The sequence below is a fragment of the Saccopteryx bilineata genome, chromosome 5, assembly GCF_036850765.1.
Source record: "Saccopteryx bilineata isolate mSacBil1 chromosome 5, mSacBil1_pri_phased_curated, whole genome shotgun sequence".
NCBI classification, from domain to species: domain Eukaryota; kingdom Metazoa; phylum Chordata; class Mammalia; order Chiroptera; family Emballonuridae; genus Saccopteryx; species Saccopteryx bilineata.
The window spans coordinates 265,380,552-265,395,761 of record NC_089494.1 but is presented as its reverse complement, the minus strand read 5'-3'; the positions used below and the strand labels follow the sequence as shown (position 1 = coordinate 265,395,761).

General features: G+C 51.7%; 1 protein-coding gene across 3 annotated transcripts in view; it reads right to left on the bottom strand.

Moving 5' to 3' along the window:
- LETM1 (leucine zipper and EF-hand containing transmembrane protein 1) overlaps nucleotides 1-15,210 on the bottom strand; it is a 43,637-nt gene that overhangs the window by 8,050 nt on the left and 20,377 nt on the right. For all 3 annotated transcript variants that reach the window (XM_066232937.1, XM_066232935.1, XM_066232936.1), the window contains exons 4-9: nucleotides 8,709-8,852; nucleotides 8,232-8,369; nucleotides 7,364-7,567; nucleotides 5,212-5,331; nucleotides 1,163-1,294; nucleotides 715-858 (exon numbers count right to left, since the gene is read on the bottom strand). In XM_066232937.1, coding sequence (XP_066089034.1) covers nucleotides 715-858; nucleotides 1,163-1,294; nucleotides 5,212-5,331; nucleotides 7,364-7,567; nucleotides 8,232-8,369; nucleotides 8,709-8,852 — 882 coding nt within the window. The remainder of the gene's footprint in view (nucleotides 1-714; nucleotides 859-1,162; nucleotides 1,295-5,211; nucleotides 5,332-7,363; nucleotides 7,568-8,231; nucleotides 8,370-8,708; nucleotides 8,853-15,210) is intronic.

Sequence of the window (15,210 nt, the reverse complement as noted above, 5' to 3'; positions counted from 1 at the left end):
GGCACACAGGAGAAGCGCCTATTTGCTTCTCCACCCCTCCGCTGCACCTTCCTCTCTGTCTCTCTCTTCCCCTCCCGCAGCCAAGGCTCCATTGGAGCAAAAATGGCCCGGGCGCTGGGGATGGCTCTGTGGCCTCTGCCCCAGGCACTAGAGTGGCTCTGGTCGCAACATGGCGAAGCCCAGGATGGGCAGAGCATCGCCCCCTGGTGGGCAGAGCGTCGCCCCTGGTGGGCGTGCCGGGTGGATCCTGGTCGGGCGCATGCGGGAGTCTGTCTGTCTCTCCCTGTTTCTAGCTTCAGAAAAATGCAAAAAAATAAAAATAAAAAATAAAAAAAAGAAGATTTACAGAGCCCAGCAGCTGTGTGCAGCTGTGCTCCAAGGCCCCCGGGTTCCTGAGGCCTCCACAAGTAGCCATAGCGTCTCCTGTCCTCTGTAGTCCTCCCCTGACCACTACGTGAAGTTCCTCTGGAAAGTGCAGAATAAACGCCTGTGGACACGTCAGGAGCTGGGACACGGACACAGCCACAGCCTGAGCCACGGGCTGAGATGACCCCACTGGCTGATCAGCACCCAAACCAAGGGAGCCCCAGCCAGCTCTGTCCCCTGGCCCCTCTGGCATGCCCTGCAGAGCCCTGGGCACTGCCTCTGAGGCAGCTTCTGCAGAAGCCGGGGCTGAACGCCCTTGGCTATACCCAGCGCCCCGCCAGCCCTTACCGTGGCCTGAGAGAGCCTCTGCAGCTCCTTCTCCTGGTGCTCCTGCTGGATGGCCGCCTCCTCCTGCAGCGTGGCCTCCAGCTTCGCCTTGTTGTCCACCTGCTCACCCTCCACTTCGGCCACCTTCATCTGCGCTTCTTTGGCCTTCAGAGAAGGCACACCTGGGAGTGAGCCAGGGGCTGCCCAGGTGCGCCCACACAACGCCCTGCCCCATCTCTGCCTTCGGAAGGGCATGGGACACACTGCTTCAGCCCCCGACTGCTGGGAAACACCACGAGGACCCTGAGGGTCACCTTCCGCATGTCTCACAGGAGCCATCGCTACTCAGAAAAAGGACAGACCCTAGAGACGGGGGAGGCAAAGGGGTGGGAGGCTCTGTTGTCCCTGACCTCAGAAGTGAGAGGCCCCTTACAGAGTGAGTGGCAGAAGGACCTCCCACAACACGTACCACAATCTCTGGGAGGGTCTGCAGCGTGGACTTCAGCTGGTCAGCAGGTGACAGGGTGTCCGGAAGGTACAGGGCTCGGGACAGGATGAGCAGTGATGTCGGGATCTCCTGGTGCAGGTGCAGCTCCAGCCACTGGAATTGGGAGTTCAAGACCTAGACTTACCTGCTGGCCTTGTTCTGTCCTCACCTGTGACCTGGACGTGGCTCTGGCCCTGGAACTTTGGTCCCTGTTCTGATCCGGTTGGGGGGAAGGAGGAGGGAACTGGTGGCAGCAGCCACCACAGGACTTGAGTAGATGGGTCCATGTGCCACTGGGATGCATCCTCCTTGAGCTCTGAAAGATCCATTTACTGTGTTCTGTGACTGGATGTCTACCAGTTTCTGAGCACGGGACACCAGAGGACTTTGAATTACTGCTCCAGCAGCCCAGTTCAGGGTGTGTGAGACACTGGGCGAGACCAGGCTCACTGCCAGCAGTCTTCACTTCAAGATGGCACAAAAACCCAAAGGGGGTGTTTGTGAATTCACTCAACATCCAGTTTCCACGGCTACTACGGGCCAGCACAGCTTTAGACTACGTTAGCGACAGAGATAACTTCTAACCCAGTGCTTGTCAACCTGGTCCCTGTTACCCACTAGGGGGCGTTCCAGCTTTCAGGATGGGCGGTAGCGAGCAACCAAAGTATAAATAAAAAGATAGATTTAGCCCTGGCCAGTTGGCTTAGTGGTAGAGCGTTGGCTTGGTGTGCAGGAGTCTTGGGTTTGATTCCTGGCCAGGGCACACAGGAGAAGCACCCATCTGCTTCTCCACCCCTCCCCCTCTCCTTCCTCTCTATCTCTCTCTTCCCCTCCCGCAGCCAAGGCTCCATTGGAACAAAGATGGCCTGGGCGCTGAGGATGGCTCTGTGGCCTCTGCCTCAGGTGCTGGAATGGCTCTGGTCGCAACAAAGCGATGCCCTAGATGGGCAGAGCATCGCCCCCTGGTGGGCATGCCGGGTGGATCCCCGTAGGGCGCATGTGGGGAGTCTGACTGCCTCCCTGTTTCCAACTTCAGAAAAATACAAAAAAAAAAAAAAAAAGAAAAAGGTAGATTTAAATCTGTAATAAATTGTCTTATAAAGATTTATTCTGCCAAACTTAGTGTAAATCTGACATAAAGTACTTGGTAAGTAATTGTTATTATATGATTTACTTGCTGTAATTCTGCTTTATATATATGTGTGTATATATATTTATCTTATTTTTTTTAATTTTATTTTTATTTATTCATTTTAGAGAGGAGAGGGAGAGACAGAGAGAGAGAAAGAGGAGAGAGACAGAGAGAGAGAAGGGGGGAGGAGCTGGAAGCATCAACTCCCATATATGTGCCTTGACCAGGCAAGCCCAGGGTTTCGAACCGGCAACCTCAGCATTTCCAGGTCGACACTTTATCCACTGCGCCACCACAGGTCAGGCTATATTTTTCTTTTTTTTTACAGAGACAGAGAGAGTCAGAGAGAGGGATAGACAGGGACAGAGAGATAGGAACAGAGAGAGATAGAAGCATCAATCATCGGTTTTTCATTGCGACACCTTAGTTGTTCATTGATTGCTTTCTCATACATGCCTTGATTGTGGGGCTATAGCAGACCAAGTAACCCCTTGCTCAAGCCAGCGACCTTGGGTCCAAGTTGGTGAGCTTTGCTCAAACCAGATGAGCCCACGCTCAAGCTGGCGACCTCGGGGTCTGGAACCTGGGTCCTCCACATCCCAGTCTGACGCTCTATCCACTGCGCCACCGCCTGGTCAGGCTGCTTTATAATTTTTTTTTTTTTTTGTATTTTTCTGAAGCTGGAAATGGGGAGAGACAGTCAGACAGATTCCCGCATGCGCCCGACCGGGATCCACCCAGCACACCCACCAGGGGCCACACTCTGCAGCAGAGGCCAAGGAGCCATCCCCAGCGCCCGGGCCATCTTTGCTCCAATGGAGCCTTGGCTGCGGGAGGGGAAGAGAGACAGTGAGGAAGGAGGGGGTGGGGGTGGAGAAGCAAATGGGCGCTTCTCCTATGTGCCCTGGCCGGGAATCGAACCCGGGTCCCCCGCACGCCAGGCCGACGCTCTTCTGCTGAGCCAACCGGCCAGGGCTTGCTTTATAAATTTTATAAAGTAAAGTTACTTCCCTACTTTATAAATCACTAATACTGTGGAACCAGTGGGCAGTTAGAAAATTTTACTACTAACAGAGATACAAAAGTGGGCGGTAGGGCCTGACCAGGTGGTGGCGCAGTGGATAGAGCGTTGGACGGGGATGCCGAGGACCCAGGTTCAAGATCCCGAGGTCACCAGCTTGAGCGCAGGCTCATCTGGTTTGAGCAAAAGCTCACCAGCTTGGACCCAAGGTCGCTGGCTCCAGCAAGGGGTTACTCGGTCTGCTGAAGGCCCACGGTCAAGGCACATATGAGAAAGCAATCAATGAACAACTAAGGTGTTTCAATACACAATGAAAAACTAATGATTGATGCTTCTCGTCTCTCTCTGTTCCTGTCTGTCTGTCTGTCCCTGTTTATCCCTCTCTCTGACTCTCTATCTCTTTAATAAATAAATAAATAAAATTTAAAAGGTGGGCGGTAGGTATAAAATGGTTGACTACCCCTGGTCTAAACTGACAAGAGGAACCCTGACAACTGGACAAAAGATGAGATAAGAAGGAACTGAAGATCCCTGGCTGGTTGGCTCAGTGGTAGAGCGTTGGCCCTGCGTGTGGAAGTCCCGGTTCAATTCCCAGAGCACACAGGAGAGGCGCCTACCTGCTTCTCCACCCCCCCACCTCCCCTCCCTTTCTTCCTCTCCTGCAGCATGGCTCCAAGGATTTGAGTGCTTCAGCGCTGGGCTCTGAGGGAGGCTCTGTGGAGCCTCTGCCTCAAGTGCTCAAAATAGACTGCTCACAAAAACTAGGGGATATTTCAAAATGAATATGAAGCAATAAAAAAAAAAGCATTTGATTTTCTTTTATTAAACAAGAACATCAGAAAAGCAAATGACAAGTCAAAGGAAGTTATTTGATTATGCAAATAAGATGCAAACCAACTTTTTATTTCATTGGTGAAAATGCGCTGTACAAGGGCTGAGAGTACTGGGGTGCCTGCACGTCCCCTGGTCCCCTCATTTTTGTGAGCAGGGTAGCTTGGTTGCGAGCATGGCCCCAGATGGGGGTTGCTAGGTGGGTCCTAGTCCGGGTGCATGTGGGAGTCTGTCTCTCTGCTTCCTCTCCTCTCATTTGGAAAAAAAGAAGGAACTGAGGACTAGGGAGGAAGGCTGAGGAGACAGCTGAAGAAGGAAGAGGTGAGGACACTGGTACCACACCTCGAGCCACACGAGTGCAGGAGCCAGCCAGGCAGCCGGCATACTCGGCAGACGGAGCAGGGCCTGGCAGGGAGCACAGGGAAGACAAGGGCGAGGGCACACTGTGTGACAGCGCGTATCTGTGTCAGAGGACCTGCTATGACACGGGCGCCTCCACGCAGACCTTCAGACGACCCTGGGGAGGGTGCCAGCAGCACCAGTTGGGAGGAGGACCCTCTGGCCCCTGGCACACTGTGCCCCTTCTGATGGGAAAGGCAAATCCCTGAGAATGCCGCCTTCCTGAGGTCTGATGCCATCTGAGCTGCTGCAGAGGGCAGGGGGCCCTGAAATCCTGACTGTGGTAAGAGACATGCCCAAGCTCAAAGGGAGTTCTAACCTAGTCCTCAGCTGTCAACAGATGACCAGGAAAAGACAGAAAGAACGTTAACATCAACCACAAGCCACCCTCATAGGAGGTGGACACGGACACAGAACCGGGTCAGACACGCCCTGTCCAGGCCCCCGACTAACGGGGGCTGCTGCTGCCCATGCATCTACAGGACTCGCCATCTCCTCTCAACTACAGGACAGCCGAGACCCGTGAGCCCACCACTCAGCAGTGAGCTGCCCTCTGCAGGTTTCCGTGCAGGACTCTCCAAACGAGTGGTTCAGAAGGAAAAGGCCCTCAGACCACACACGTGGCCAGCTGGCCCCGCAACCACGCACCTGCTTCAGCTGGTCCCGCAGGCGGTCTTCCGTGACACCCAGAGCCCGCATGCCCCGCGCCCGACACGCCGCCTGCAGCTCTTTGACATTAAGGCTGTCCACACCCTCCTCAGCAATCAGCTGGAAAAGAAAGTCAACTCATCATTGCTTTGAAAGGCCACTGGAGGCCTACGGTGTTTATGGCTGCACACCTGGGAACTAAGTGTCGAATTATAGGCCACTTCCCTAACATGCTTTGCCAGGTAACAGGTAAACCAGCCCCACCAAGACCCCTTTCTGGATTTGCAAGGACAGGAACCATCTAATGGAGGGGGGCTGGGGGAAGCACACAAGAGCCAGGACCAACCCCAAGACTAGTTTCAAAGAAGTGTGCCTCCGCCCAGGCCCGGCCAGGAGGGGCGCAGAGACTGCCTTGCCTGCTGGGTCCCAGTACTGTCCCTGTCCCACAGCCCCCCCAACCTGAGCCTTTTCCGTGTCTCCCTGACGGAAGGGAGTGGCAGAGAGCAGAGTGAGCCTGAGGCTCCCAAGATGTCTCTTAACTTCAGCCAAAGCTCCCCCAGGCCCGAGGAAAAAGAGGGACAAGCAGAAAGGAGGCTGAGACAGAGGACACGAACATGGCATCAGGACGCTGTGCAAGGAACGAGGAGTGAGGAGAGACAAGAGACAGCAGTGGCTGCTCAGCCGTCCCTACTCTCTCACCTCAGCCGTCCCCTCCCCCTCACAGTGGTCCTGAGGGAGACAGTGCCCCTCCTGCTTTCTTAATTAAGCTTTGTATCTTGAGGTGATGGTAAAATAGACAGGCAGTGGTAACAAAAGCAGAGCTCTCCCAGGGTGACAGCTCAGAGTGCAGTACAAACCCACCACCAGGTGACACCAGGCCAGCCGAGGCTGGCAGCCTGCACACCCAGCAGATGACCTCACCTCCGCTCTTCACTTCCCTGTCACCGGACGCTGAGCGTGAGTGCAGCTGCACAGCATGCAACTCTAGGGTCCCATGGCGTTCTGTCCACGCAGGATGTGACGTGCATCAGTATGTCACTGGCTTTTGTGCTAGCACCGCCTGGCACGCACATCCCGGTTTAACCATTTGTCCATGAAGGACATCTGGGCTGTTCCCAGTTTGGAGTTCTTACGAAAAAGCAGCTTTTTGTTTACTTTCTGGTCCCCATTTCCTGCGTGGGGTTATATAAATCCCACTGAGACCTCTCTACTCTCTCCAGGGGGTCTTCCTTCTGTGTGTAAGCCCTGAGAAAACGTAAACTTACTAAGGGCTCCTGGAGGCTAACTGGCCTCAAATTTTAAATGAGGCCTGACCTGTGGTGGCGCAGTGGATAAAGCTTCAACCTGGAAATGCTGAGGTCGCCGGTTCGAAACCCTGCACTTGCCTGGTCAAGGCACATATGGGAGTTGATGCTTCCAGCTCCTCCCCCCTGTCTCTCTCTCTCCTCTCTCTCTGTCTCTCTCTCTCCCTCTCTCTCTCCTCTCTAAAATGAATAAATAAAATTTAAAAAAGTTTTTTTTTTGTTTGTTTGTTTGTTGTTTTTTTTTAATTTATTTTATTTTACTTATTCATTTTAGAGAGGAGAGAGAGACAGGGGGGAGGAGCTGGAAGCATCAACTCCCATATGTGCCTTGACCAGGCAAGCCCAGGGTTTCGAACCGGCGACCTCAGCATTTCCAGGTCGACGCTTTATCCACTGCGCCACCACAGGTCAGGCCGAATAAATAAAATTTAAAAAAAAACTAAAAAAAAAAAAAAACCTTCTTATGTTATCAGACATTTATTTAAAAAAAAAAAAAAAAAAAAAAAATTTTAAATGAAAGAGCCCAGCTGGTCCTGGCCAGATGGCTCACTGGATCAAGTGTTGTCCCGACACATCAGGTCGTTCGTACGTTTGACCCCTGGTCGGGGCATGTACGAGAAGCAATCAATGAGTGCACAACTAAATGGAACTAAGTGGAAGGAGTTGATGCTCTTTCTCTTTCCCTCCCCTCCTCCATCAATGGAAAAAACAAAAAAAACCAAAACACAGCCTAGCAGCCATTTCTACCCAGGGGCCTCTCATGCAAAATGCTCTTCACAGAGAAGCCTGCACTGAACCACCTGCTGCTCAGGACGGCCCAGGCCCCACCAGGAGGCCACCTGACACACCTTGTCATCAGCCTTGATGGAGCGCAGCCGCATGGTGAGCTGGAAGCGCAGGAAGTTGTTGGTGCCCATGGACTGCAGCTCCAGCAGCTTGCACAGCGCCACCAGCTGTGGCCGCGTGAGGTTATCCAGGGTCAGCTCATCCTCAAACAGTTTGGAAAAACGCAGGATTTCCTCATTGCTGGGCCTCTCCCCAGTCTCTCGGATCTGCAGGAGCAATGCTAAGAGGTTACCTACAGTGAGGGCCTGTTCCCAGCATGCGCGCGCGTACCCACACACACCACTCCACCCCCTCCATGGCCCAGGGCGTCTCCCCCAAACAAGGAAACGAAGACTACAAAGACAAGACGGGGTGGGAGCACCTGCACCTCCAGACCCTCGCTCAGAGTGGCCTCAGACTGCACCCCCCGAGGTGGCCTGTGCTGCTGTCTGGAGGAGGCCCCAGGCCTCTCACTGCTGGGCAGGAGGCCCTGCCCATGCCCCCCACCCCACCCCACCCCGACTGCGGGAGTGGCTGTGCAGCAGCCTGTGTTCCATCCTCTCCTCCCCCAGCCCCCCAACTTGTCACAACTGCAGGGTTTTGTTCCTCATCTGCCAAACTCTCCCTCCCCCGGGGCTGCTGCAAAGTGACAGACAGACAAGCAACCGAGTGCCAGCAGGTTCGAGTTCTTGGGACAGAGGTTCACCCAACACCAGGGAGCCCTATGAAGCCATGGCAGCCCCTGCCTGCCTGGGGCGCCCCTGTTGCTGCAGTGTAAAAAGGGACAATGGCAATGAGGACCACTCCCCAGGTACGCAGGTGGCCCGAGGCTCTAACCAGCACTCGGGACCAGTGGGCTGAGGCCATAGGGGCTCCGCAGCATCAGGGCACCTTCTGGAAAAACACGGAGAAGTCTTTGGTGGCGTTCCCCTTGGCTGCCTTGTTCTTCAAGGCCATTTCCTCGATGGTGTCCTGAAGAAACTTGGCCAACTCCAGCTTGACCCGCAGCTCTTTCTTCAGCCTCTCCTCCTGCGGGGCAGAGACAGGGCTGCACTCCTCTACCCAGAACCCCCCTACGGGAAGCACCCCCTACGGGAAGCACCCTGAAACCTCCTCCCCCGGTTCCTGGTCTCATACACACGTAGGCCCTGTCCAAAACAGGCAGGGATCGCACAGCTGGGGGCTGATCCGGATCCCACCCCCGCAAATGGCTTCAGCCCAGGCTTGCAGACAAGGGTCGAGAAACCACGTTTTCAAACACATTTAAGAGGAACAGACCCAAACCCCAACATCTAGTGCAGCACGACAATCGTGAAGGAACACAAATGCCAAAGCATCAACCGAACGTCTGAGGCACTGCCCTGTCACCTTGATGGACTGAGTCTCGAATGTGGACGGCAGCATGTTGGGGAAGAGCTTCACAACCACGGGCAGCAGGAACTCCATGAAGGGCACCACCACAAAGACCAGGAAGGGCACCAGGCGGAAAAGGTCGGCGCAGATCCGGAGAAACTGCAAAGAGCAGTGTGGTCAGAGGTCACTGGTGGCATGTCCTACACACCTGGGGGCTCCAGGCCCCAGCGGGCTCTGCAGACACCTCTCAAGGGCCATTGCTTTCTGCCGCAACTGTCAGGAAAGCATGCTGGGTGACTCGGGGTGCGGGGCGGCACTCACCTGGGTGCTGCCAGGAACAGCTGAGGCAGACACAGTCCTGCTCACGGGCTGGCCTAGCCTCGCCGGGCAAGCGACAACTGAGGACTGACTGGTCGTTGCAGAGAAGGCTGTGGCCACACCATCCACCCCCAAACACTGCATGTGCCTGGCTTTTCCTAAGATGGGTAGATCAGGACTACACTCCTCAGCAACCATTGGGAAAACACAAGTGCCTCGGCAGTGTAAACATGCTATGGCTGATGCCACTGAAGAAACGGCAACTTGAGGACATCTTTCAGAACCCCTGGGGACAGGGAGCGAGGGTGGCTGGGTCCCAGGCAGCAAAGCCTTCTCCTCCCTCGTTACTACCCAGTGCTCCCACTAAAACTGCAGCGGCTCAGAGGACAGATACTGCCCTCCGCACTGTGTCCTCACCACGTGTTTACTGAGACTAACCCACCCCCTCTGGAAGAGCGACGTCACGTCTAGAAATGTCTCTCCATGGCTGGGAGTGGGGGATACTTCCAGGTGACGTCTGCCCCTCCGGGGTGGGGCCAGGATGAGAGATGTGAGGAGACACTTGCAGAGACACACCAGCACCCTCTTTCTCCCCAGACCCCTCGTCTATGGTCTCCCCAGGCCGGCCTCTGCCCTGATGCCCCCAAACCGGACTTCCTAACTCAAGCCTACCTCCCCACCCAGCAACCTGGCTTTCTTTTCTCACACACTCGTTTTTCTGTTATCAAAACGGACTCCTACATCTTCATTTGTTTACAATTTATTCCTGTTTTTATTTTTATGCTCAAATGGCCCCCAGATTTGGCCAAGAAAAGACACTTCAACTTGGTGCCTGTTTCTGACATCTCTACATTAACATGTTTTAACAGGTCCATTGAGATTTAATTTACATACCATAACATTCACCTGTTTTAAGTGTATATAATTCAATGATTTTTGGTAAATTTATAGATTATGAGACCATCACCAAAATCCAGTTTTAGAACAGTTCTGCCATGCCACAAAGTTCGACCGTGTCCATTTGTAGCTCACTTCCATGTCCACTCAGGGCCCGAGTAAATGCTGATTTGATCTATTCCTATAAACTTGCCTTTTTGGGACATTTCTCATCCATGGAACCAGACAACAAGCTCTTTCAAGTCTGGCTTGTGGCCCTGGCCGGTTGGCTCAGCGGCAGAGCGTCAGCCTGGCATGCGGGGGACCCGGGTTCGATTCCCGGCCAGGGCACATAGGAGAAGCGTCCATCTGCTTCTCCACCCCCCCCTCCTTCCTCCCTGTCTCTCTCTTCCCCTCCCGCAGCCAAGGCTCCATTGGAGCAAAGAAGGCCCGGGCGCTGGGGATGGCTCCTTGGCCTCTGCCCCAGGCGCTAGAGTGGCTCTGGTCGCGGCAGAGCGACGCCCTGGAGGGGCAGAGCATCGCCCCCTGGTGGGCAGAGCGTCGCCCCTGGTGGGCGTGCCGGGTGGATCCCGGTCGGGCGCATGCGGGAGTCTGTCTGTCTCTCCCGGTTTCTGGCTTCAGAAAAATACACACACACACAAAAAAAGTCTGGCTCGTTAGCTGCATAACCTTCAGCACACTCTGTCCTCCGGACGCCCTGGCCCCTTTACCACCTGTCATTCCTGCTCTGGAACCTCCTTGATGTTCATGTAGCCACTCCAGCTTTCTTTCAACCAGTGGTAGCACCACTTAGCTTTCTCCGTTCTTCTACTTTAACCCATGTGTCCTTACATTTAAGGCGTATTGCTGGGTCTTTCTTTCTTCTCTTTTCTGACAATCTCAGCCATTTAATAACCAAGAAAACTTTAAAAAATAAAAAAAAACCCTATGATCATCTAGATATTAGATGTAGAAAACTCATTTGACAAAATTCACTGCTAATAAAAACTAAAGACATTTACAAAAAAGATGTCAGAACTAATAAGTGAGTTTGTTAAGTCTGCAAGATAAAAAATCAATACATAAAGTCAATTGCATTTCTATGTACTACCAATCAACAGTTAGAAATTGAAATTTTAAAAACTCTATTTCCCTCCAGTAGCCATAAGATGAGGACATTCCATGTCTAGGACGGGGCAATGGATGACTGGAATGTGGTGCGTGCGCACAGTGGACCAGGACCCAGCCCCATCAGGAAGGGGACTGGCACCTGCTACAACGCGGATGAGCCCGGAGCACATGTCCTCAATGAAACGAGCCACTCACAGCAAGAAAAACACTGTACGGCTCCACTTACAGGTCACTACAGTGGTCAGATTCGGAGGCCAAAAAAAAGGACAACGGCCAGGAGCTGGGGAGGGAGCTGCTGTCTAATGGGGACAGAGGGTCTGTCTGGAAAGATGGAAAGAGTTCTGGAGATGGATGTGATGATGGTTACACACCAGGAATGGACTTCAATGCCACAGAACCATATACTTAATAATGGTTAAAATGGGCCCTGGCTGGTTAGCTCAGTTGGCTCGAGTGTTGTCCCCAAACACCAAGGTTGTAAGTTTGATTCCCAATCAGGGGGCAGAGAGGAAGCGACCAATGAACAAACAGCTAAGTGGAACAACAAATGAGTGCTTCTCTGCTCCCTCCCCTTTGGTCTCTCTAAAATCAGACAATTTTAAAAAACTGTTAAAATAGTAAAATTTAGATTGTGTATATTACTACAATACAAAAATTTCATCTATAACAGTGTCAAATAATATGAAAGCACACAATATTGCTGGTAGAAATAAAAAATGTCCTGTTTTACTGCCCACTGGCCAGCCCAACGGTCAGTCTCATGCCCTCGTTTTCCGGCACGGGCTCACCCTGGAGCCCTGCTGTCCCAGCCCTGGATCAGCTCTGTTTTCAAGGGGCCCCGGTTCCTCTTCATGGGGGTGGCTAGCAGCCCAGGGCTGGAGGCCAGGGATGCTCACTGCTAACAGGGCATTGCGGCTGCTAGGCCTGGTCACCAAATTAAAAAGAGGCAGAAGGTTCAACAGCAGGAAGGACCAAGGATCAGATGAGAGCCATTTAACAAAGCCGCACACAAAGTCACAAAACACCAGATTCTTCCCGGAGGACTCATAAAGAAGCTACACAATGACTTTCAACAGTGTGCTTCGTCCTAGGAAGACCACTGCATGGGGTGGGGTCAACCCTCCACTGCGGCACCTTAAGCAAGCTCCACAGGGACCACCCTGAAGGGAGGGCCCTGGAGAGAGACCCCCAGCACAGGTGGTGCTGTGGGAGGCAGAGACCTGAGCTCCCATGACCCTCCAACTACACCTTCTCTACGGCAAGCCAGCCTTCAGCTGCACATTGTCCTACGGTGTCTGAAAGAAAACTCGCTAACTCAGGCAAGAACTACGGCTTAGGATGGGACAGTCTATGCGCCCCCCCCCCCCCCCCCCCGCAACAGCCACTTGGACGCAGCTTGGGCAGGCTGTGACTTCACTGAGCGTACTGTGTGCTCTAGCACCTTTGCCCTGTCCCTATACAGCACTTTGGTGCGGAAGCCAGGTCTCCTGTGTCGGGGGGAGCACCTGGGGGACGGAAACCCTCCTTGCACTGAATACTGGAATCCCCGGTCCCAGTGTCAAGGCACAAACGACTCCCCAAAAGCTTCGTTCCACAGCAATCCAAACACTTCCTTCTCTAGAGCATGAGCAAGCATCCAACAGTTAGATAAAAATTCATATTTCAAATGTATTTTCCATGTAAACAATACATAAGCTTTATATTTTTCAAATGTATTTTCCGTGTAAACAATACATAAGCTTTATATTTTTAATATCTCTAGAGTGGTTTTATCTTTGCTTTTGTAAAATATCATTAATTTAAAAAGTGACGTCTCGCCTGACCTGTGGTGGCGCAGTGGATGAAGCATCGACCCAGAATGCTGAGGTCGCCAGTTCAAAACCCCAAGCTTGTCCTATCAAAGCACATATAAGAACCGACTATGGGAAGGCAAGATGGCACTGGCGTAGACGGACGTACCAACATCCACCTCCCAGAACCAAAGTGGATTACAAACTAATTTTAAGAACTATCATCTGGAAAAACCAACTTTGGACTAAACTAAGAGGACTCTTCAACCAAGGAACACTGAAGAAGCCACACCGAGACTGGTAGGAAAAGTGGAAACGCAGAGAGGGCTGCCCAGCTCCCCGGAGCGAACAGCAGCCGGGAGAGACTCACTTGGCGGGAAGTGAGTTTAGCAGAGAGGGGAGGGTCCTGAATCCCAGGAACAAAGCCCCAGCCTGCAGCCCCAGAGCCTAGAAGAGGCGTATGGACAGTAGTTAGCAGAGTGTGGGGGTTACAGGGTGGGGGGAAGGAGAGGGAGGGGGTTGGGAGAGGGGAGGGGAGGGGCAGAAAGAAAACCAGTTAGAAGGTGACGGAAGACAATTGGACTTTGGGTGATGGGAATGCAGCATAATCAAATGTCAAAATAACCTAGAGATGTTTTCTCTGAACATATGTACCCTGATTTATCAATGTCACCCCATTAAAATTAATAAAAAAAAAAAGAATTTGTCTCATGGCTAATTCAGGCAGTTAGAAGAATAGTATAAGGATGCTAATTCTGCTTCTCAGGCCACATCCTGCAAAAGGGGCCCCAAGAAAATTGGTGATTTGGCTCCTCTGATTTTGCCAATTAGATTTAAAAAAATAGGTCAGAAACGCCCTGAAATGGAACTAACAATACATGGGCATACATTTAAAGGACTTTTAGATACTGGAGCTGATGTATCTGTTGTTGCTAAGCTACATTGGCCTCCTTCCTGGCCCATTCATGCAGCAGCAACAGAATTACAAGGTATAGGGCAGAGTAAATCCCCTCAACAAAGTTCTCGTTTTTTACATTGGGAAGATTAAGAAGGTCATTCTGGATTTTTAAGCCTTATGTGCTCCCTGGATGGCTAGTTAATTTTTAAAAAACATTTTTAAATTTTTTATTTATTCATTTTAGAGAGAGAGAGAGAGAGACAGAGAGAGAGAGAGGAGAGACAGAGAGAGAGAGAAGGGGGGGAGGAGCTGGAAGCATCAACTCCCATATGTGCCTTGACCAGGCAAGCCCAGGGTTTTGAACCGGCGACCTCAGCATTTTCAGGTCGACGCTTTATCCACTGCGCCACCACAGGTCAGGCATGGCCAGTTAATTTGTGGGGTAGAGATGTTTTGAAAAATACAGGAGTGTTGCTTGTCAGTCCTAATGGTTTAGTCAGTACTCAGATGCTTGATCGGGGATTTTTGCCCACCAAGGGACTAAGGAAAGAACAGCGAGGAATTCTCACCCCCATAGAAGTGGCACCCAATACCAGAAGGTGTGGATTAGGATATCAAAATTTAGCACAGGGGCCTTGGTAGCTCCTGCTACCCCAATAATGCATTGTGCAGACCCAATTACTTGGAAATCGGATAATCCTGTATGGGTAGACCAATGGCCCCTTCCTCAGGAGAAACTTAGAGCAGCTGCTCAATTGGTACAAGAGCAGCTATAGCTAGGGCACATTGAACCATCTAATAGCCCATGGAATACACTTCCATATTTTGATCTTGTCGCCTCCTGGATTATCAAGGGGCATAGGCGACCCTTACAGTTTATAGGTTTTGAGCCTCAAAATTATTGTTGTTCCTTTTTTCAAAGGATCAACAACAATGGCTCTGGGAAACTTCCACTAAATGGCAAACCGCTTTTGCAAATCAATGGACAACTTTATACTGAAACAGTCAACTTAAAATCAGCTCAAAGACTAGAATTATATGCCATTATCATAGCTTTTCAGCATTTGCCATATTCCTCCTTTAATCTATATACAGACAGCAAATATTTACTTATGGTTGTTTCTACTATAAAGACTGCTGTCTTAGGGACAATAGCTGATGAACTATTTCAGCAGTTCCTCCTTCTTCAAAGACTTGTATGTCAACAGAGCTCCATGTTTTATAGGACATACTCGAGCTCACTCCATGCTCCCTGGAGCTTTAGCACAAGGGATTGCTGTTGTTGATCAAGCTACACAAGAGAAAATTATTTGGAGCAACCATGACAGATCGAGCAATTCAGTCTCATACTATTCATCACCAGAACGCTGCAGCCCTGTGTAAAGTTTCAACTTTCTCGGGAAGCAGCAAGGCAGACTGGTAAATCCTGTCCAAGGGGTCCTATACTACAATCTGTCCCTTCATTTGGAGTTAACCCTCAAGGACTCCTACCAGGACAACTTTG